This window comes from Aspergillus welwitschiae (assembly GCF_003344945.1).
Source record: "Aspergillus welwitschiae strain CBS 139.54b unplaced genomic scaffold BDQ94scaffold_23, whole genome shotgun sequence".
NCBI lineage: Eukaryota > Fungi > Ascomycota > Eurotiomycetes > Eurotiales > Aspergillaceae > Aspergillus > Aspergillus welwitschiae.
Genome location: NW_020798717.1, coordinates 335,027 through 355,601, shown reverse-complemented (window position 1 = coordinate 355,601; position 20,575 = coordinate 335,027). Strand labels below are relative to the sequence as shown.

The 20,575-nt window shown below is 52.0% G+C and overlaps 7 protein-coding genes across 7 annotated transcripts; 5 read left to right on the top strand and 2 right to left on the bottom strand.

The window, feature by feature from the left end:
- Positions 1-101: 101 nt before the first annotated feature.
- On the bottom strand, positions 102-3,921 carry BDQ94DRAFT_172003 (GTPase-activating protein BUD2; the record flags this gene model as incomplete). The annotated part of the gene is made up of 2 exons (XM_026771874.1): positions 102-1,060; positions 1,113-3,921. The coding sequence occupies 2 exons, from the start codon at positions 3,919-3,921 to the stop codon at positions 102-104; spliced, it is 3,768 nt and encodes a 1,255-aa protein (XP_026624607.1).
- Positions 3,922-5,668: 1,747 nt separating this feature from the next.
- On the top strand, positions 5,669-6,126 carry BDQ94DRAFT_147020 (uncharacterized protein). The gene has a single exon (XM_026766939.1). The coding sequence runs from the start codon at positions 5,681-5,683 to the stop codon at positions 5,867-5,869; it is 189 nt and encodes a 62-aa protein (XP_026624606.1). The 5' UTR covers positions 5,669-5,680; the 3' UTR covers positions 5,870-6,126.
- A 214-nt stretch (positions 6,127-6,340) lies between these two features.
- On the top strand, positions 6,341-6,957 carry BDQ94DRAFT_147017 (uncharacterized protein). Its single transcript, XM_026766938.1, has 2 exons — positions 6,341-6,461; positions 6,698-6,957. The coding sequence occupies exon 2, from the start codon at positions 6,730-6,732 to the stop codon at positions 6,886-6,888; it is 159 nt and encodes a 52-aa protein (XP_026624605.1). The 5' UTR covers positions 6,341-6,461; positions 6,698-6,729; the 3' UTR covers positions 6,889-6,957.
- A 1,038-nt stretch (positions 6,958-7,995) lies between these two features.
- atgI (autophagy protein ATG9) lies at positions 7,996-11,534 on the top strand. The gene is made up of 2 exons (XM_026766937.1): positions 7,996-9,131; positions 9,199-11,534. Exons 1-2 carry the CDS (start codon positions 8,401-8,403, stop codon positions 11,291-11,293), a joined length of 2,826 nt encoding a protein of 941 aa, XP_026624604.1. The 5' UTR covers positions 7,996-8,400; the 3' UTR covers positions 11,294-11,534.
- A 405-nt stretch (positions 11,535-11,939) lies between these two features.
- BDQ94DRAFT_147014 (uncharacterized protein) lies at positions 11,940-12,681 on the bottom strand. The gene has a single exon (XM_026766936.1). The coding sequence runs from the start codon at positions 12,615-12,617 to the stop codon at positions 12,360-12,362; it is 258 nt and encodes an 85-aa protein (XP_026624603.1). The 5' UTR covers positions 12,618-12,681; the 3' UTR covers positions 11,940-12,359.
- A 960-nt stretch (positions 12,682-13,641) lies between these two features.
- On the top strand, positions 13,642-16,905 carry BDQ94DRAFT_58826 (class I alpha-mannosidase 1A). Its single transcript, XM_026776119.1, has 3 exons — positions 13,642-15,070; positions 15,139-16,704; positions 16,765-16,905. The coding sequence occupies exons 1-3, from the start codon at positions 14,064-14,066 to the stop codon at positions 16,799-16,801; spliced, it is 2,610 nt and encodes an 869-aa protein (XP_026624602.1). The 5' UTR covers positions 13,642-14,063; the 3' UTR covers positions 16,802-16,905.
- A 478-nt stretch (positions 16,906-17,383) lies between these two features.
- On the top strand, positions 17,384-20,403 carry BDQ94DRAFT_147011 (uncharacterized protein). The gene is made up of 6 exons (XM_026766935.1): positions 17,384-17,785; positions 17,862-17,980; positions 18,049-18,283; positions 18,346-18,446; positions 18,505-18,661; positions 18,709-20,403. The coding sequence occupies exons 1-6, from the start codon at positions 17,647-17,649 to the stop codon at positions 20,109-20,111; spliced, it is 2,154 nt and encodes a 717-aa protein (XP_026624601.1). The 5' UTR covers positions 17,384-17,646; the 3' UTR covers positions 20,112-20,403.
- Positions 20,404-20,575: the final 172 nt, after the last annotated feature.

Below are 20,575 nucleotides of genomic sequence, written 5' to 3'. Positions count from 1 at the left end.
AATAGATGCTGGAATCGTCATGATCAGATGGGCCATGACAACCCGCGATGCACGAGTCCAAGAGCGAAGCAGGCCTAGGTATGGCCCAGGCGACTTGGGCGTCATAACTCGTTGCGCTGTTCCTCACGCGAATTTTGAGCCTGTTCCCGATCCTTCGCTTTGCGGCGAGACGGAGGCACGAAATCGAAGAACCGGTACTTGCTTGTCGTCTCTCTAGTGATGCTAGATCTGCGCGATTTCGAGGGTTCGGGATATTCAAGCGAATATGTGGATGAATTCTTCGAACTGCCGGTGCTGTCCCTGGGATCTGCCCATCGTGGTATCGAGAAGGGGACTCTGCTTTGGTCCCACGTGGCAGAAGAGGAACTGGGAGGCGTGTCATCGTCCGCTTCAGGAGCGTAATCGGTAGACCGACGCGGTAGAGAGGGCCTCGACGCAAAGTAACCGATCGAATTGCGATGGCTGCCTGTAAGGGATGTCGACCCTGCAATAGCTGCCTCGGTGGCCGGGCTTGTAGGCTTGGAACTGTCGTCGTAGAAGGTCACCGACCGTTCCATCGCGTCAACCAGTTCCTCCCATTTGACCTCCAGGCCTCCGTTTGGACGTTCTGCCTGTTCGGCTCTACTCAAACATTCCTTGGTGCGTTGGTGGAGACGAACGGCCATTTCATGGAATTTGCTGACTGCTGGGTCAATCTCCTCCAATTCCGCCAGGCGCTCCGGTGCGATCTCGAGCCATATACTGATGAGATTGGCAAAGCTTCGCGCGTGATCAATGAGGAAGGGTAGGCTGGGGAATCCTTCGCGGGATGTTGGGGGGAGACGACCCAGAATCTGTATTGGCGTGGCATAGGAGGGTGTGACGATAGGCGCGGGACGGTCGGCAGGAATGGCACAAATGGAATCGACGAATTGCTTAAAATCGGCGCGGTTGCTGACCAGAAACTTGTTCATAGGCTCCATCCAAGGCTCCTTGCTGCCGAACGTGGTCATATTGGCCAGGCCCTGCAGGGCCTTGGCGATCAGTGTCAGTGTGCGCTGGGCCCGGGGGCGCGGATGATCTGCGCGCATTAGAAAACATGTATGAGAAATGTGAAAGGGGAGAACAAATACCTTTGAGCAATCCAAATAGTTTGGGATTCAGGATTGCTGGACAAAAGAACCGCAAAAACAAGAAGCCCGATACACTACTGTATGTGACTGACCGGAGGAAATCGCCATAACGGTCCTCTGCACAAGCCCGGATATGCCGAAAAATAAGTCTCAATTCAGCCGGGCATCTAGAAGCAGAGCTTGCAATTGATTTCCAGACCCCTGTACTTAGGGAGACGAGGTTCCTCCAGTTGCGGTCGAGATCATCCGATCGGTGTACACGGGAAGGGTCCACCTCGCACTCCGGGTCGGTCTCATCGATATCGCGAAGTCGCTCGCCAATTGTTTCTTCCAAGTATTCCTTGCCTAGGCGACGCATGTGGTAGTCGAGCGCCTTGGTGAGAAGCGAGTTCCCTCGGAAAAGGAGGTTTGCCTCAACGGTGGCAGTACGGCCCATGTCTCGGACGAGCACTTCTCTTTCTTGACCCGACTCCCGGGAATCGTTGGAATGAATCCTCGTGGTATACCTTAGCCTGTTTGCTGTCGACTCTTTGTGCAGCCCATCAATCTCATCCTCGACCAATGCTGAGATCCACTCGACAGTCGTGCCTGATACCTGGTAAATATTTAGGAGAGCTTCGGACAACTGATTGAGCTCCGAGGACATGACTTGAGACATGTTAATCGTGAGCCCATTTGTGAACGAATGTAGGATTTCCGACATCGGCGTATACTCGTGCGACATCAGAACAACTGTCTCCTCCATTCGGGCTCGCATGAGCATTTCACCCACCGGCTGATCTTTGTCATCTAGGATCGGCCACCATTTTTCCGTTTCGACTCCAGGCTGTAGATCGTCCAGCTTCAAATCGACCCTGCCGAACGTAGCATCCTGGGAGGAGAGCTCAACGTCGTCTAACAAACGCGCCGGATTACTATGGTCCTGGCCATAGGAGCCATGTGCGATAAGTGTCCAATCCTTCTGTGTCGGGTTGACCGTCTTTACTAGAATCGACACTTGCGACAGGACAGGCGGAAGATCACTGAAATTAAAGTCTTCTCGCCAAAACGGGTTGGCTGTGCGGTACTTGACAGCAGTCTTGGCGCGGATTTCCCCATCAAGAAGTACTTCTGTGTAGTAATCGCTCACGGCAGATGTTGGGGTTGAATTGCTATGTGACCGCGACTGCTTCCGGCTTCGAGGAGCTTTCTCGGCAGCTTTGTTTCGGAGGAGCTTAGCTTCCGTTACTCTCACATTGAGCACTCGCTCGATTCGAAACATATCTGCCATAGATGCTGTAGGGGCATCGGACGGACTCTTCGGGTCGTCTTCTGCACAGGTTTCGGGCCCATAGAGCTCTGGTATCGTGAAGGCGCGCAGGAGCACGAACCATACCTCGAACAGGACTCGACTTTCCAAGGCTAAATATACGGGTCGAGTGATGCCGGATGCAGAGTGAACGGCGTATTGAGGATAAATGGCGACGCAAAATTCATCTTCCAAGACCGAAGAGTGTAATTGCTGCACCGAACAGCGCGAGAGCTGCGAAAGTTGGATGCACGTTACAAGGGTGATATCGGACTCGGTATACAGCTTGAAGGCGCCGTTTTCTTGCAACGTACAGCTGACCCTCAGCCACGACGAGGAAAGAGCTCTTTGTTGTCGATATGTTGACACTCGGCGGCCAGAGGAAGGTCGAACACCGGAAGCACTAGGCCTGTCCCATAAGAGCATCTTGCCAACCTTGATAATCGCTGCCTCTTTCTGGACTGTACTCTCCGAGTTTCGCCGGCGTTCGGCCAAACGGCGGTCACCAATCGCAACCGACTGGGGCTTTGTCATTTTGTTTTGAACGCCCTTGGGACGAATTGGCTGCCAGCACAACAAGGCAGCAAGCCAGGAGTCGAATGTTTCGCTTACATGGGGCCTTAGCTCGACACCTAGCCCTGAAGTAAACGTGGACACGCTGAGGTAATTCGTCCGTAGTTCCGGATCGACAAGCGAGCGAACCTGACAGCCACGAAGATCAGGAATCAAGGTCTTGGCCAGTGCGGGCTCTCCCTTGGCTTGATATATTAGACTGCCCGTGGCGACGTTGATGGCGCAGTAGCCCGAGGACCAAGCCGTTGTTGATGCAGTCCGAAACGAAAGAATGCCGTGCATCCTTCCACAAGTCGTTTTCATAAGCTGCAGGATCTTGGACGCATCGGTAGTCGACAGCGCGGAGGGGGTCTGATTGGCTGATACACTCGTCACCAAGCTCGAACCCCCTGGGGGCTTGCTTGACCGTTGGCGACCAAGGGAGTGACTGAAATAGGTGGGGGACTGAATCGACGGATAGCCAATAGATGACGACTCGTCCGGGGTTTTGGGTTGTGGAACTGCGGTGTTGATGGATCCCAGGCGATTCCGGGCTCTGAAAAATGTGTTAGGGGAGATCTCGCTGCGCTGATCATCTAGGGTGGTGGTCCGTGACCGTGCGCGCTGACTTTTCATCTCCACATGTGTATCTTCTTCGTCGCCTGCCGAGTGGTAGGAGTGATAATCGCGACGGGATTCTCGATCGGAGGCTCTTGTCCGGGTGGCGGGACGAGGGGAAGCTGCTGCACTTGATGCGAGATACTCCGCCTCCGAGGAAGGTGAGTGGTTGCCAGCCTCAGAGTCTGGGGTGACTGTTCGAATTCCCGTGTCCCTAAAACTATCGGGATAAACCATCCCATGCCGGTCCTTGGAGGAAGACTTCTTGCTGGGCCGCCGTTCCACAGGACGACTGTAAATTCCCTGATGGACAGAGTTCCGTTTGAATCCACTTGACCCTTCCGGCTCCATCTTTTCTTTCCAACCACGCACGACGGAACCGGTAGCAGCGGCACTCGGGAGAGGTCGCTACAAAGCACACGGGACGCAGGCAAACGGGCGGAGACACATAAACTGGTGATACACTGCGGGATTGTTACCTTGCAGCACGCTGACACCCAACGTACGCTGCGCAACCGTCCTCTAACAATTGAGGGTCTCTTTCGTCCAATGGGTCGCTAGCTGAACGCATGGAGTCCGGGGTGAGGGAGGGAGCTAGAGTTGCACATTCGGTCGAGGCCGTGGCGTTTTGGGTGCTAGCGACGGTGAGAGGGGGCGGTCGCAAAACGATTGTTCGCTCAGGGGAAGGGTGTGGTATGGAGGTGGATTCGACGGTCGTGACGATGACAGCGGTGGCAGTAGGGGACCAGTGAGTGAACGGGAGAAGCGCAGGGCAGTGGTGGATGAGAAAAGTACAGGGCGAAAATCGCTAGTAGGCGCGGCAAGGAACCAACCCTCCAATAGTCCAGATACAGCCGCGATGTCGCTGCTAGAAGGCCATCATCGGGTATGTTAGCTCGGTGGGGAAGGAAGTGATGATGGGAGTAAGCGGGTTTGAAAGAACCCAACAGTAGCAGGCAGTGGGTGGTAATGGGTGGTAATGGGGTTGGTGGCAGCAGCAGTTCGGTGGATAGGTCGGTCGGCACAAAGGTTTGGTTCGACCAACCGCGGCGTGATATCATTGGAAATTGACACAGAAAGCTTGAGGGGAAAGAATAGACGCACCTTCATCCGCTGGAATTGACCTATCTGGTCTGATTGAGAAAAAAGAAAGAAAAATACCCTCTCCTTTGCTTTGAATTGCTTGAGAGAGAATTCAATCCGTAGTCGGGGGGGGGGAGGGGGAGGTACGACTAGGGAGGATGGGAAAAAGGGTGGGATAATTGGTTCGAATGATTGACGGATTGGTGAAGCCAATTACCCAGACGACGTGCGTTGTGAAAGCTGCAGATCCCGCATCAGCATGGATGCATTTTCTGTACGACAGACGGGGGGGAGGTTGTCTGGTCTAGTCGGGGGAGTGTGAGAGGTGTGCAAGTGGTGGTGTTGAAGGTGGGTGGAAGTAAGCGAGGGACAAGAGGGAAAAAGAGGGAGAAGGTGGAAAGTCAATGATCAGCTGGGGAGAAGGGCGAGGGATGGAGTCAGTCCGCGACGGAGGGAAAGCGGGAGGCGGTGTTGAACTTCGTGCAGCTGAAGAGAAGCGGGCCGGGTAAGTGGAATAAAAAGGGCACAAAGAGAGGAAGGAGATTAAGAGGAAGCCAAAGAAAGAGGACGATGATGATGATGATAATGATGACAGTGATGATGATGATACTGAAGAGTAACTGACTCAGGTATCGATGGCCTTTGGGGGAGGGGAGCAAATAGAACCAAAAGAACGAAAAAATAATAATACTAACTCACGATCTTGGTGGTCTCTTTACTCACGTTGCACTTGAGATCAGGGATACTGAAAGGCTAAAAGGATCAGGTCGAGAGGGAAAGCCGGTGATACGACAATGGACAGACCCTTCTAACTCCCAGAATATGCAGGGGAATTGGACAAACGCCCGGTGATCTCTCCGATTGATGATAGCTGATATCAGTAGCGGAGGAGGATTATAGAGTAGACACGGAACTACGTGGAGTAAAGGCAGGCAGGGCCTGCGAGTCCTTCTGCTTCTTTTCCCTGGGACGAAGGCGTTGGTGATTTTTTGGGTTCCGAATTGATGGGGTACTGGCAACACCGGTTATGGAGTCATTGAACCACTCTCTGGACTTTCCCCCCGACCAACTAAATACGACTAATGGCCTGATGTTGATTTGCTTGGATTATTCTATATGCAATCTTGACCCCTTTATTTCATTTATATTTTTGACATGGCAAGAACAAAAATGTGTCCAGTCGTCAATTGACCCTGATAATACGAGTGGAATTTAGATTGAATAAAAAAAAAATTAATAATAATAAAAGAAAGAAAAAGAGAACAAAACTTTAAGAATTGAGGAAAGATGAACAAAAATTTAAGCTGAAATAAGAGAAAGGGAAAATCGACGGAAAAGAAAAAAACTGTTGGGTTCAGGCTCTGGGGCTGAGATCCACTTGATGATGGAAGGCGTGTCTTTGAACCTCCTATTTTCCACTCTTCCTCATTAAGTAGTAGGTAGTGTGGTTATTATGACTGGCTTTGAAGTTTGGCTATACGTGAAGCATGGTGCAAAAGCAACGGGATTATAACACGACTTTATTATAGCTTGTGCCATTAAACATGATCTTCCTTATGAACACGCTCCTCTGCACATACTCGAGCCCATATATGAGGCGTTGTTTCAGGGAGGTCATATTTAGTCCCGGCTTAAAAGCAAGCCAAGCTCTTCTTCCCTTGAGCCGGGAATATTTTCAGCCCACCCTCTTGCTACCATGAACGGTGTGCAATTGAATTCGATCGCTTTACTCGAACCAACTTGCATGACCCAGTTGATGCTATGCCTAGACACTAGGGATAGATCACCCATGTAGGAAGTCGTACGAGGTACGTATCTTTGTTCGATGGCTGAAGAAGCGGGTCAAGGATAGTCGATTATCATGACCTTCCAGAAAGGTCCACGAACACACCACCTTTGGACTAATGTACAACCAGCCCGATAGTGGTAAATTTCTTTTTTTGTTTCTTTTCCCGCATTTTCCTTCTGTTCTACCCCAATTGTTTCTACTTCCGCATGTTCTTGCCTTCTTTTTCCCTTTTCAGAACCTGACTGATCGGCTCAGTACCTTGGGATAGTTCTCTTCCTCTCCTATCGATGCCGGAGGAAGTCGTACAAATCAAACCGTGGCAGAGACAGTCGTACAATGATCAGGCAGACCATTTCCAGAACAGACCCAAACAGGGTGCGGCAGTCAGATCCGAGTCACTAATAATTATCGCCACTGGGATCCTTCCCGCCTCCCCTCCCCTGTAGTACTACCCGACGTTAGATTGCATTTATATTGCCATGGCTGCTGGTGCGCTCCAAAAGCAGTAAGTAGAGGGTAGATAGTGGTATTTGTGGCTGACCACGCATGGCTATGCTCACGTCAACGGTGTGCAGAACGCCCATCTGCCGCGATTGTGGCCTAGTTGGTTGTCGGCATTCCGCGGTCATCAAACCATTGCCCAGTACTCAACTAAACCATTCCTTGCCACTACTAGGTAGTCTTAGTAGTACTTACTTAGTTGCAGGTGTCTTCGATTCAGCCAATTGACAACAGACCTGGACGGGGAGGAAAAGCCACCGTTAGTAACAACAAACCACAGCATAGTATCTATAGATTGACATCAATCTTCAAAGGACCAGTCCAAAAAGGGAAAGAGTCACTGGGTTAGCAGGAGAAGCAGAACAAAGTCATGTCCATTGGTACAACCTTCGCCCAAGCGAACGTTTTACCAAAATGTGGATCATTTGGGAAACCATAGACTTCTTCGAACCGTATATAAGGCAGCCAACGGACACCTGGTGTACGAAACTCACTGCAGCTGGAGGATGGGGAGTCCTGGAGGACAACGCTTGTCTTTGGGTGGGACAAAAGGAAAGTGCAGCAAAAGGCCAACGATGCACCACGTATGTTACTAGACTCTTGAACTACTGACCAGAGAGGAAAGAGCCCCTGCCGGGCACTGGGCAGACTAGCAAATAGAATGAACTTCGAGAATGGAAACCCACCCCGCACGAGCCACACCGGCGCTCAAGCATTGCTGGCGCTGGAGCCAATCAGTGGTCCCCATCGGCGGCCCATCCCGTCCAGCATCCCACTTGGGCCTGACTCGTGTCGTCAGAGACTCACCGGCCATGACTCGGCCATCCTATCATGTGATATGCGGCACGTAATCATCCCTTTTTCGGAAACTCCCGCATTAACGTTGTTCCAGACACTGTCACATGATTGTTCATCCTTCATGCCTTAGGCTTCGTTTGATCGGCTCAGGCAGCACCAACTTACTTTACCGCTTCGGAGCAGCAGGACTAGTCTGCACTCTTAACTAGCGCTATCAAGGTGACTGACTGACTGACCGCCTGCATCATCGGAGCTTATCACGAGGCGGTCATCAGCTCTCCTCCTCCAACCCCCCCGGGCCCTGCTCCTGATCCGACCGACCAAAGTCAACCGACCTCCTTCAGTAGATAACTGCTTGGTCGATGGTCTCATCTCTCATCTTCTTCTCGACTTTCTGATTAAGTCAAAAGGCAAACTGATCCTCGGTTTCACTCTATAGATCCTCTTTGAACTGTTCCAGGCGGATCAAGGCGATCCTCGCTCTAGGTTGTCGAACTACTACCGCCCTTTCGGACTCTCAACCATCCTAAGCGCTTCTCTCTATATATCGTGTTTACCCTAGCTGGATGGCCTTGAAGTGACCTCGTACACGGCTTGATGGCCGTTAATAATGAACTGATGATTCTATTATCTACTTCTATTTAGTATCTTAGCCCAAGATGATGACCTCCAATATCTTATCGCGTTTCCTCCCTCCAAACGGCTCCCCGTCAGTGTATGAGACGATTCGACAACACGACAATCATTCGGACGCTTCGGACGTGGAGGAGCGTGCAGGAATGGCGTTTGAGGATGAACATGGGGACCGGTTCAGCGACCGTGAGCTGGAAGATGCTCTAGCAGATGCTGGGAGGGATGACTCCCCCGGTCCGAGCGAACCGTTTCTCCCCCAAAGCCCGCCAACAAAAAGGGACGAGGGTGGCTTCCTCAAGGCCGGTTCTCGTCGCCGCAAGTTTAGTCGCTCTGGTCGGATACATGCAGCTTCACCGCGTCATAAATTCGATGATAGCGATGATGATGTTCCTCCCTCACTGCTCGTGGAAGGAGACCAAGATGACGATGACGTTTTGAGATCGAAGCTCCCACCTCCGCCCCGTTCGATTGACCCTCCGAATGTTGATCCTCCGCCCCGACCATCACCTCGAGACGACCGAGTCCATTGGGAAGCAGCCCGCGATCGATTACCGCTACATGACACCAATAGGCGGGCCCATCATGCAAGTCTGTGGTCAGCGGGATATCCGAACCTAGCACTGGTAGATCCGAAAGAGAAGGCACTATGGATGTGGGCAAACGTGGAGAATCTGGACAACTTCTTGAAGGAAGTCTACACATACTTTCTTGGGAACGGAATTTGGTCGATTTTGTTGAACAGGGTTTTGAGTCTTCTGTAGGCCTCCCTTCCCCATGCTTAAGTTCGCCTGAATGTTCAAGACTGACTGACACATGGGGTTCAGGACCTTTGCATTTGTCGTAGGATTCAGCATATTCCTCACAAACTGCATTGACTACCACAAGGTACGCGGGAGTCGAACTCTGGACGACATTCTGATTCAGAAGTGTACAAAGCAAATGTCCATGTCCGCTACCTTCTTACTATGGCTGCTTTCTTTTTTCTGGATTGGCAAGGCCTTTCAGTACTTGCTAGATATCAGAAGGCTCAAGCACATGCATGACTTTTATCACTACTTGCTTGGAATATCGGATGCTGAAATCCAATCAATTTCCTGGCAAGAGGTCGTCAGCCGATTGATGACTCTGAGGGACTCCAACCCCGCGACTGCGGGTGCGGTCTCTGCGAAGCATCGCAAGTTCATGGGGAGTCAGTCCAAGCAGCGCATGGATGCTCACGACATCGCGAACCGACTGATGCGCAAAGAAAACTACCTGATTGCGTTGATAAATAAAGATATACTAGACCTGACGCTCCCGATACCGTTCCTGCGAAACAGGCAACTGTTCTCTCGGACACTTGAATGGAATATCAACCTCTGCATCATGGATTATGTCTTCAACGAGCAGGGCCAAGTGCGGACGTTGTTCTTGAAAGATACCCATCGACGGGCCCTGAGTGAAGGCCTGCGACGGCGTTTCATGTTCGCAGGCATCATGAATATCTTCGTAGCCCCCTTCATTGTCGTCTATTTCATGATGCACTATTTCTTCCGCTATTTCAATGAATACAAGAAGAATCCATCGCAGATCGGATCCCGACAATACACCCCACTGGCTGAATGGAAGTTTCGTGAGTTCAACGAGCTATGGCACCTGTTTGAGCGGCGTGTCAATATGTCTTACCCTTTCGCGAGCCGCTATGTGGATCAGTTCCCCAAAGACAAGATGGTGCAATTCGCGGGTTTCGTGGCGTTCGTCTCTGGGGCACTGGCCTCGGTATTGGCCCTGGCTTCCGTGGTGGACCCGGAGCTGTTCTTGGGGTTTGAGATCACTCACGACCGGACCGTGCTTTTCTACTTGGGTGTCTTCGGTTCTATCTGGGCTGTCGCGCAGGGTTTGGTACCCGAAGAGACCAATGTGTTTGATCCCGAATACGCACTCCTTGAAGTCATCAACTTCACTCATTACTTCCCAGGCCACTGGAAAGGCCGTCTGCATAGCGACGATGTTCGCAAGGACTTTGCCGTGCTGTATCAGATGAAGATCGTCATCTTCCTGGAGGAGATCCTAAGTATGATCTTCACGCCGTTCATCCTCTGGTTCAGTCTGCCCAAGTGCAGTGACCGTCTCATCGACTTCTTCCGAGAATTCACCGTCCATGTCGATGGGATGGGATATCTCTGCTCCTTTGCGGTCTTCGACTTCAAGAAGGGTACCAACGTGATCTCGCAAGGGGATACGGGTCGACGGGATGCTGCACGGCAGGACCTTCGGGCGGACTACTTTTCGACCAAGGATGGTAAGATGCTCGCATCTTATTACGGGTTCTTGGACAACTATGGTGCCAATCCGCGCAGTGGTCATCCGTCAACCAAGCGGCAATTCCACCCTCCACCCACATTCCCGACCCTTGGTTCTCCATCGGCCATTGAGATGGGCAATTTTGGAGATCGACCGGCCGCAGCTGGGCTGATGGGTCAACAATCTACATACGGCGCCGCTGCTCGGTTTGGCCCCGCTGGCATGGGCGACCATCTCTCCCCGGCACCATCGATGCTGCTCGACCCGCACCATCAGCCGTCGGCGTCAGGGTTCCGGTCAACGCACCGCGCTAACCCGTATCCGCGCTATAGGGCCTCGCGACCGCCTCCCACCATCTCCGACCCCATTGAAGATGAAGATCCTCCGGCGGGCAAAGGTCGTAGTGCGGTTAAATCGTCGCCCGGGGTCGGGTCGAGCGGGGGCGGCATAGGCACGAGTGACAGTAACTTGGGGGAGTCATGGCGGATGAACCTGGTCGGCGATGAGGTTGAGGAGGAAGATGAGGGCGGCGAGAATGTCGACGCCCTGGCTGGCGGTGGGGGTGTCCTGGGGCTCATTCAGCAGTTTCAGAAAGTCAACCAGGACAATCGGGGACGGACGACGGTTGGTATATAATTAGAATTTGTATCAGGATATGAGGTTTCCATCACCTCTGCTGTGCACATGGTTACAGTAGGGAAGTTCGACTCAGTGAAAAGCCTTGGGGTATACCAGCCCAGACAGCCAGTGAAAAGGCAGCCATACGCAGTTAGAGAAGGGTACTGTATGTAGAGTGGAGGATAAGCCAAGCTAGTGACCACACCTGCAGCAATGGTTAGTAGTACGTACTAAAGTTTACGATGGTTCTGTCCAGCTGATTGACTCTGGTCGGAGTGTATCTATAGTATGGAGTGCTAGTCTAGCCCCGGCTAAATGGAAGGTAAAGGACCAGGGTCTGTCCGTCAGTCAGTCTGTCTGTCTGACTGACCGGACCTTTGCCCCGATTTATCCAAGCACCAAACCTTTTTTCCCTTGACTTTTCAGATACGGGGTGTTTATTTATTTACAAGCTGGTACTGCTATCCTGTTTTCCCTTTAATCGACCCATACTCTTCAAGGTCCATCTGCTCGCTCAGATTCCGAGAAGAGCACGTTTCAGGGTCCTCAGATACGAAACAGCTGTCCCCGCTGCGATGCCCCTACAAGTCAGGGGAGAGTAGAGAGAGAGGGCCCCAGAAATTCTTCAGTGATGGAGACCGCAGAAAGGCTTCTAGACTAGTCGGATATTCACGGCACGAATAGATGCCATATTAATTAATATTAGCTTGGCTGGGTTCGGATGGCGGAAGAAACAGACTGACGGTGACGGACAATGTGATGGGATTCTACTTTAGGACTAGAGGGTCACCTGACCACTCAGATAAATCCAGTCCCTACCCTGGATAAACTCCGGCTTCCCGGGACGAGTATCCATGGATGAGGGAAAGGAAGGTTATATTAGTTTAGTCTTTGGAAGAGTTGTGTGGAATCTGTCCACCATCATGAATCAAAGAATTGAATGAATGAATGATTTCAATCAATGGATAGACTCGTGGAACCAGAGGGAAATTGCAACCCATTATTCTTCCTTTCCTTGTGGTTGTTGGTGTTATCCAACCCCCGCCCGTCTCGGTAATTACGGGGGGTCCATCACGGGCTATAATTAGCAACTCGCACTAAAGAAAGAAAAAAAAAAAGAGGATCCAGTCCGTCCGTCCCCTGCAGCCGACGCGCATTTATGTTGGTGTTGACTATTGACTGGCGATGTTGGCAGCAACAGCCACCATGAAATGCCCGTGGTATACGTACAAACATGCTGCGAGTTGCGTAGAGACATACGTAGGCATTGAGATGATCTTTTACAAAACCGTGGTGGAAGAAGATGAAGTGGATTGTGGGTTGATAGTATAATACTAGTCATGGTCTCTCCCTTTCCAACCCGGTTCTTGACAGTCGATCATCCATCAGTCTTTCCTCTTTTCCCCCCCTGCAAGTCTGGAACCAGCGCGCCCGACCGACCGGCAGCTATCAATCCAATCTCCCTGCTGATCCCTCCGTCGCGGATCCGGGGATCTCCTTTTTTTGTTGGTCTCGATCATGAATTTTTATTGGATTATTTGGGTGCAATGCGCTGGACTATTGACAGTCTTGACTTGGATTCCAGTCCTAGCATCGGAGTATTGCTTACCCCGGTCATTCATTCATTGATAGCTGCATGCAGTCAATTGTCATTCCTTATCCCATTATTCAGCCGGGATGGATCAGTTAGATGTTAGATGGACGATGATGATGATGGATGATGATGGATGATGCAGTGAACAAAGTGATAGTTTAATGCAAACTGCAACATCCACTACTATCTATTTGGTTCGTGACTCGACTCCTGATCCAGCGATTTCCGACCGCGATAACTTCTCTGGGCTCCACGCGCGTGCACCACCAGATTCTTGGCCGGGCTCTGGGTTCTGCTTGGATGTGAGCGGCGGTTGCATCCGCAGGCGGTTCAGGCGAGTTTCCATCCATTCTTTTAGTTCCTCTTCAATCTCAATTCATTCATTTTATTGGAGCACCGCGCGGTCTGGCCAGTCCCTGGCGGAGGTCTAAACCTTCCAGTTACTAAACTAGTCGGCCTTTTACCTCTCCCCTCTTTCTCGCTCTCTCTCTCTCTCTCACGCGCTCTCTCTCACTCACTACTCACTCTCTCTCTCTTCCTGTCGTGCAGGTGTTTAGTTGGTGCTTTTTACTTTCCCACCACCTTTAGACTCGTCCTCTTCTTCCTTTCTCCTCTTTTCTTACTTCTTCCCTTTTTACCCTTTCTTTCCCTTTTCTCACCTGATACTTTCCCTTTCCGGTCAGGGCTGCAGGTTGTCATTCCCAATTCATCCATCCTCAACCCACACTCTCTCACATCTCACTTCCTTCTTTCTCTCTAACCCTCCCCTCCGAAATCAATCATGACCTAAAACAGGTCAACTCTCCGCCATTCACCCACCTCCTGATTGATTCATTCTCTTTCCACTCGTTTGGTCCACTTTTTTTGCATGCTGGATCTCAGCCCAGTCTGTCGTTAGAGAATCAGACCCTCCTCAATTCTTATAATCCACTCCTCATTGATTGGGAGTCCTCCATTCGTTTTACCCGAAGTCTTGTCCCGCGGCTTGCAGGAACTTGACTCCCTTGGGATCTCGTGATCCTTAGCGGTGTCCCTCCTCCCTCGTATAACCCGCACTCCCCCTCTCAATACCTCCTCTTCTTGGGGGCCATTTATATTATTCTTTCCATTTGACTTTCCTTCCGCTTGGGGGATTTCTTGCCTTTCGTTTTTCCGAGTCTTGTGTTACTACCTTCTCGGTCACATTCGTTTACCATGTTTCGAGCCCGACGGTACCGGGTTCTCCTGGTCTTTGCGACCATCTTTGTGCTCGCCTTCATCCATTTCGCTCGATCTCGAGAACAGGCTCCCTCTGCCTGGAGTGCGCCGCCACCCGTTGATCGCCATCCTGCATCTTTCTCGCCAAATCCTCCCCCCGCTGACGAGACCATCCCCAAGGACTCTGCTCCCATAAATGCCCCTCCGTCCCCTCCTCCGTCTTCCCCTGAGAGTTCCGATCCGCATTCCGCCGACGAAGCGAAAGAGCCTTCTACCGAAACCTTATCTGATGCTCGCCCGTCGACCTCCGCGGAAGTGTCCAACCCATCGAGCGATGCAACAGCCTCGGAGAACAAGAATGAGGCCGAGTCTGGTCCGGCCCAGTCCCAATTGGGCTCTCAAAGTAAAGGGGATTCAGTGGTGGACGCTCCCGAGTCCACCTGGCCACACCCTCATTGGAAGAAGATGCCCGAGCAGTATCCTCTCGCTCCCGAGGACTTGATCCAGCTGCCGGCCGGTCAGTCCAAGGCGCTCCCTAAACTGCAGGCAGATTTCAAAGATGAATCATCCGCCGACAAGATGAAGCGTCTCGAGAGGCTATCTACGATCAGGTCCACTTTCGAACACGCTTGGACTGGCTACAAGACTTCCGCCATGGGCCACGATGAAGTTATGCCTCTTCGGGGTGGATATCGCGATCCGTTCAATGGCTGGGGAGCTACTCTCGTGGACGGCTTGGATACCCTTTGGCTCATGGGCCTGAAGGAGGAGTTCTCCCTTGCGGTCGACTACATCAAGACTATTGACTTCACCACCTCCAAGAAGAAGGACATTCCGGTCTTCGAGACGGTCATCCGTTATATGGGAGGTCTGCTTGGTGCATACGATATCTCGGGACACAAGTACGATGTGCTTCTGGAGAAAGCTGTAGAGCTCGCTGAGATCATCATGGGCGCTTTTGACACTCCGAACCGCATGCCAACCCTCTTTTACAAATGGGCCCCGTAAGTTCTTTTTTTCCCCCTGGCGCTATATATTGGGATCATGGATAGCTGACCTACTTGCTATGCAGGCTTTATACAGTGCAACCTCATCGCGCGGATAAGAAGGCTGTGCTGGCTGAGCTCGGCTCTCTTTCGGTGGAATTCACCCGCCTGGCACAGTTGACCAAGGAAAACAAATACTACGACGCTATTGCGCGCATCACTAATGCGCTCGAGGAATATCAGGACAACACGCAGCTTCCTGGCTTGTGGCCAATGAAGATCGACGCGTCTGGATGCAAGAAGACCCCCACGCACATCGATCATGAGGTTCCTCGCGGCAAAGTGCCAGCAGAATCACCCACCAGCACTGCTCCCACTAAGCCTCACACCACCAGGCCTGCTCCAACAGACGCCCAGAGCTACACCGAGTTTTTGGTGCCCCATGATGCAAGATCGCTGCACGAGGATGCCCAACCGGCTGACTACGGTGGAGTCTCGCGTCAAAACTACCCTAGCTCAGAGAGCGAGTACCGCGCTTCCTTCGATAAGCAGACCCCCGACGCGCAGTGCCATGAAGGATTGACCAGCCCCGCCTCGGAAAGCGAGAAGTACGGATTGGGCGCTCTTGCTGACTCGACGTATGAGTACCTGCCCAAGGAGTATATGCTGCTGGGTGGTCTCAACGACCAGTACCGCACCATGTACGAAAAGGCCATCAAGGCCACCAAAGAACGGCTCCTCTTCCAGCCCATGATCAAGGGCGGTCGCGACGTTCGATTCTTGAGCACCATGACGGTGCCCAAGCAGCCTGGTCGTACGAAGGTGACATATGATGGCGATCATCTATCCTGCTTTGTGGGTGGCATGGTTGGTATCGGTGCGAAATTGTTTGGTCTTGAAGGTGACATGGATCTGGCGTCCAAGTTGACCGATGGCTGCGTGTGGGCGTACGAGTCCACCAAGACTGGGATCATGCCCGAGCACTTCTCCTTGCTTCCTTGCAAGCAGGGCGAAAAGTGCGAATGGAACGAGGAGGCCTACTACAAGGCGCTGGACCCGAACATGCAGGAGCGATTGGCTCGGGCAGCAGCACGCAAAGAAGAGAAGGAGAAAGAAAGGGAGAAAGCCAAGGCCAACGAGCCCTACGTGGATCCTGAGCCTGAAGCTATCAACTCGATCAAGAAGTCTCACGCCAAGCGGGAGCGCGGCAACTGGCACGTCATTGCAACGCCTCCCGACGACATTAAGAAGAAGGAGGAGGAAGTGGTGGAGCCCGTTGACGATGCCGAGGAGGAGAAGGCCCCCTCGCACGAGGAATTTGTCGCAGCCCGGATTCGGAACGAGCGGCTGCCACCTGGTGTCACTCGTCTGGTGGATCGCAAGTATCTCTTGCGGCCCGAGGCGATCGAGTCCGTGTTCATCATGTACCGCCTCACGGGCGACGAGTACTGGCGCGAGAAGGGCTGGGAGATGTTCGAGGCGGTGTCTAAGCACACGCGGACGGAGCTGGCCAATTCGGCCATTGAAGACGTGACGGTCCAGACTCCCAAGCCGACGGACGAAATGCAGTCCTTCTGGCTGGCGGAGACGCTCAAGTACTTCTACCTGTTGTTCAGCGACCCGAGCGTGGTGAGTTTGGACGAATATGTGCTGTAAGTGAAAAGCTGGCCTTAGACGCAAACTGCAAACTGGAGACTGACCCTTGACCGCAGAAACACCGAAGCGCACCCATTCAAGCGCCCGCAGTAACCCTAATGCTCTCTATGGCTTTGTATGCATGTGCATGTGCAGTCTACGTCGATATTGCTGTTTTTCTTGTTGCGTTTGTTTGGAAAAGTACAGATACCACGTCCCCGAGCACATGAGTTGATTGACCCTCTTCTTTAATCGTCACCCTTTTTTTGTCCCTTCATCTTCCCCGATTTCTCTCTCTTGCGTGATGCTTTCGTTATTTCTCTAGCTGGCTTGGGAATAAGAGGCTGATATCAGGCGATCTGTAATGAACCCGGCGACCGGCGCTGGGAGGATGTTGTTGTTGTATAGACTACGTACTTTACTAGTGGCTGTAAACAAATTAATCAGGGGACCGGAGAAGTCACTTCGGTTTCTATATTGACAAATTCACTCTTCCCATATATAATAATCATTGAAACCTCTGCATCTACACCTTCATGGTGTCATAACAAGCATAATGACTTCAGACAATATTTCGTTAACAAGAAAACTAGCTCGCGATTTAGTGCTGATGAATGACGTACGGCCCCTTAGTAGATAGTCTCCTGTTTCTCCGACCAGAAAAATACCGGTGGATCGCCCGCCAATCCCCCGCCGCCCGAGTTGACTTGGCCAACTTCCATCCCATACTTTACCTTCTTGTTGCTCGCACCACACCACCACACACATCTACACACAACACCACTCCACGCCCTTTCTCTTCCTCCCTTCCCCTCCCGGAGCAGTGCACCACCCCTCCTCGCAACTCAGCTCCAGGCGCAAGGCGGGCGGGATGAGTGCAGGGAAGCACCCACACGACGACATTCCCGACGAGGACGATCAACCAGCAGCAGTAGCAGCAGCAGCAGCAGCACCGGGAAATGGACTTTGAGGTCTCTCTAGAGAACGAGCAGCAATTCTGGGACGAGATCCAAGACATTGTTTCCTCCCCTTGCTCCTCCGAAGATCATATCGATAATGCGCTGAGGTCTTACTTGGGTCTAGCCACGAAATATAAAGGTAACCCTTACTATATTCTGTGCTGTGTGTAGGTGTGGAATGGGGGGGGAAGCTGACTAGTTGGGTGTATGGGCAGATGAATATCTTCAGTCCGAGTTAGATGTTACGAGGTGCTCGTATAAATTGCTTGCGTCGAATATCTTTGTCGCTCATACCGATTATGTACGGAGGCAGATGGTTTATGGGTTGTTGCAGGTTTGTGCTTCTTACTTCCCTGTGGATGGTGTGAATATGTCTGTCTGACTTACTGGTGGTTTGGTTAGGATGACGACCCTGCGACTCTTCACCTCATCGTATCCTTTCTGCTCTTCGACGGTCGACAGCATGACGTGGCGTTTCGGATGATGAATGAGGAGGGCCTGTTCCCCAGGTTGTTGGAGCTTCTGCAGGCGCGGAATCGAAAGGAGGAAGAGGAGGTGCCTGCGGGGTTACATCGGTTACTGATGGATTTGATGTATGAGATGTCGAGGATCCAGAGGGTCAAGATTGAGGATTTGGGTGCGTTGCCTTGGCTATATTGGTCTAGTCGTCTGGTTTGTTTGTTGACTGAAGGGTGGCAGTTCTCGTGGATGACGAATTCGTCAAGAGCCTCTTTGATATCATTGAGGATCTCTCGTACGATGTCAATGATCCTTATCATTATCCGGTTATTCGTGTGCTGGTGAGTGGTTATCGTCCTTTCTGGGATGTACTGCGGAAGTTGCTGATACCCTCGACAGCTGGTTCTGAACGAGCAGTTCATGATTTCCGCGCATGATCCGGTCGATGAGCATACGTCCAATGGCTTGACAAACAAGATTATCAAGATCTTGGCGATGCACGGCAATCTGTACAAGACTTTTGGCGAGAATATTATCCTTCTAATTAATCGTGAAGGTTAGTAGTCCCCAGCGCAATGGAGTCGAATATGCTAACTCTTGCAGCCGAGACTTCGCTCCAGCTTTTGACACTCAAGCTCTTATACCTCATCTTCACCACCCCGACCACGTACGAATACTTTTTCACCAATGACCTACATGTTCTTGTCGACATCCTCATTCGAAACCTCTTGGACCTGCCGGAAGAGGCGTCCGCTCTCCGACACACATATTTGCGTGTTCTCTATCCCCTACTGGCACATACGCAGCTGAAATACCCACCCTTCTATAAGCGGGATGAACTCAAGCGGGTGCTTAGACTACTCGTTCACGGTCAGCTCTCCGATAGTGGGCCTGACCGGGAGAAGATAATGCACTTCGACGACGTGGACGAGACTACTCGAAGGCTGGTTCTTCGATGCGCAACCGTGGAATGGCTACGAGACCCTGAACCAGAAAAACCAGTTCACGATGAAGTTGCCACGCCCACAGATAGTGTACCTCCTGATGCTGAATTCGGAGCCCCATTGGAATCCTCTCGGACCCTCTCCCCCACGAGCACGGTCGACAGCTCTCCCGAGAACATGTCGCCCACGAGACTAGACGGTCCGGACTCCAGTACATCGAGCATGGCTGCGCATCACAGGCTCAGCCAAGTGCAACAACTCGGCATGCACCTCGAGCCCGCGTCATCCTCCAGCCTCAGCGTCCAAGAAGTAGCATCCCAGCACGTGAAACCTGGCATCATGACACCCAGCCGCAACGATGCCCGTGCTGCCACTGATAGCCCAACGAGTCCATCAAAGCTGTTGGGCAAGCCCAAAGTCAAGCCTCTGCCTCCGAGGGCAAGACGTTGGCGCGGCCGGCGAGACGACGAGCACGGACAAACTGACAAGATCCCCGAAGACGCCGAATCTCAGCACACAAGTCCAATCATCCCACCCGCAACCCTCGTCGCCACCAACAGCGCCATCGAGCGCGCAAATTCCACCGCCATAGTTCCGCCCCCTGTCCCCAGTCACTCGCGCCGCTCAGCCTCCAATCCACCCCCGGCTGTTCCTCCACCCCGACGCTCAACAGTCCCCCACCTCCACGCAGGTCATGGAGGAGTAGGTCACCTTCCTGTCCCAGTCACGAGCCACTGCACCCCGCTTGCCAGTCCTTCACGACTTGCGCAGCAACAGCAGCAGCCCAGCCCCAGCACATCCACCACCGCACCATCACCTACCCCGCCAACCGCCACCCCTGCTCCTCAGAAACATACCCAGAAACCCGAGCCCCCTAAAACCCGTCGCCGCGGCCGCACGAGGAACGGCCCGGCTGAATTGACGTATAAACCCACTCCGGCGCCAGATTTACCGGCGGGGCATCTGGACAATGTCCAGCAGAATAGCCATAAAGATAGCGAACCCAAGTCCAGCGCTACCGTGAGTGTCGAGGAAGCGGTGCAGAACGTTAGTCTGGAGTAGCTAGCTGCCTAGCTGGCTGCACAGGGGATTTTGTCTGGGAATAGCATAATACATCATAGCATCATAGCATAGCATAACCATTTCATCTAACTATCTATAATCTGCATGCATCTGCATATTCAGCGCATCTAATTGACTACTTCTATTGCTCTACTTTCTCAAGCATACAACCAACCCAATAATCAAATTGATCTGGTATCTTAAGACAGGAGAACAAAGTTAACTGACTAAATCTCAAGCGAGCTAGCTAGTAGTTCAATCATTATCAAACACCCACCAATCTTCCCCTAACTTCATAGTAATTAGATAGATAGATAGATAGCAGACTCCCTCCAACTTACTAGCCAGCAAACCAGCCAACCAACCAGCCAACTATACCCCAACCAGCCCAAACCCAAACCCAACACCGATACCATTACCATTACCATTACCAAAACCACAAAACATAGAATACGTACAAAAAA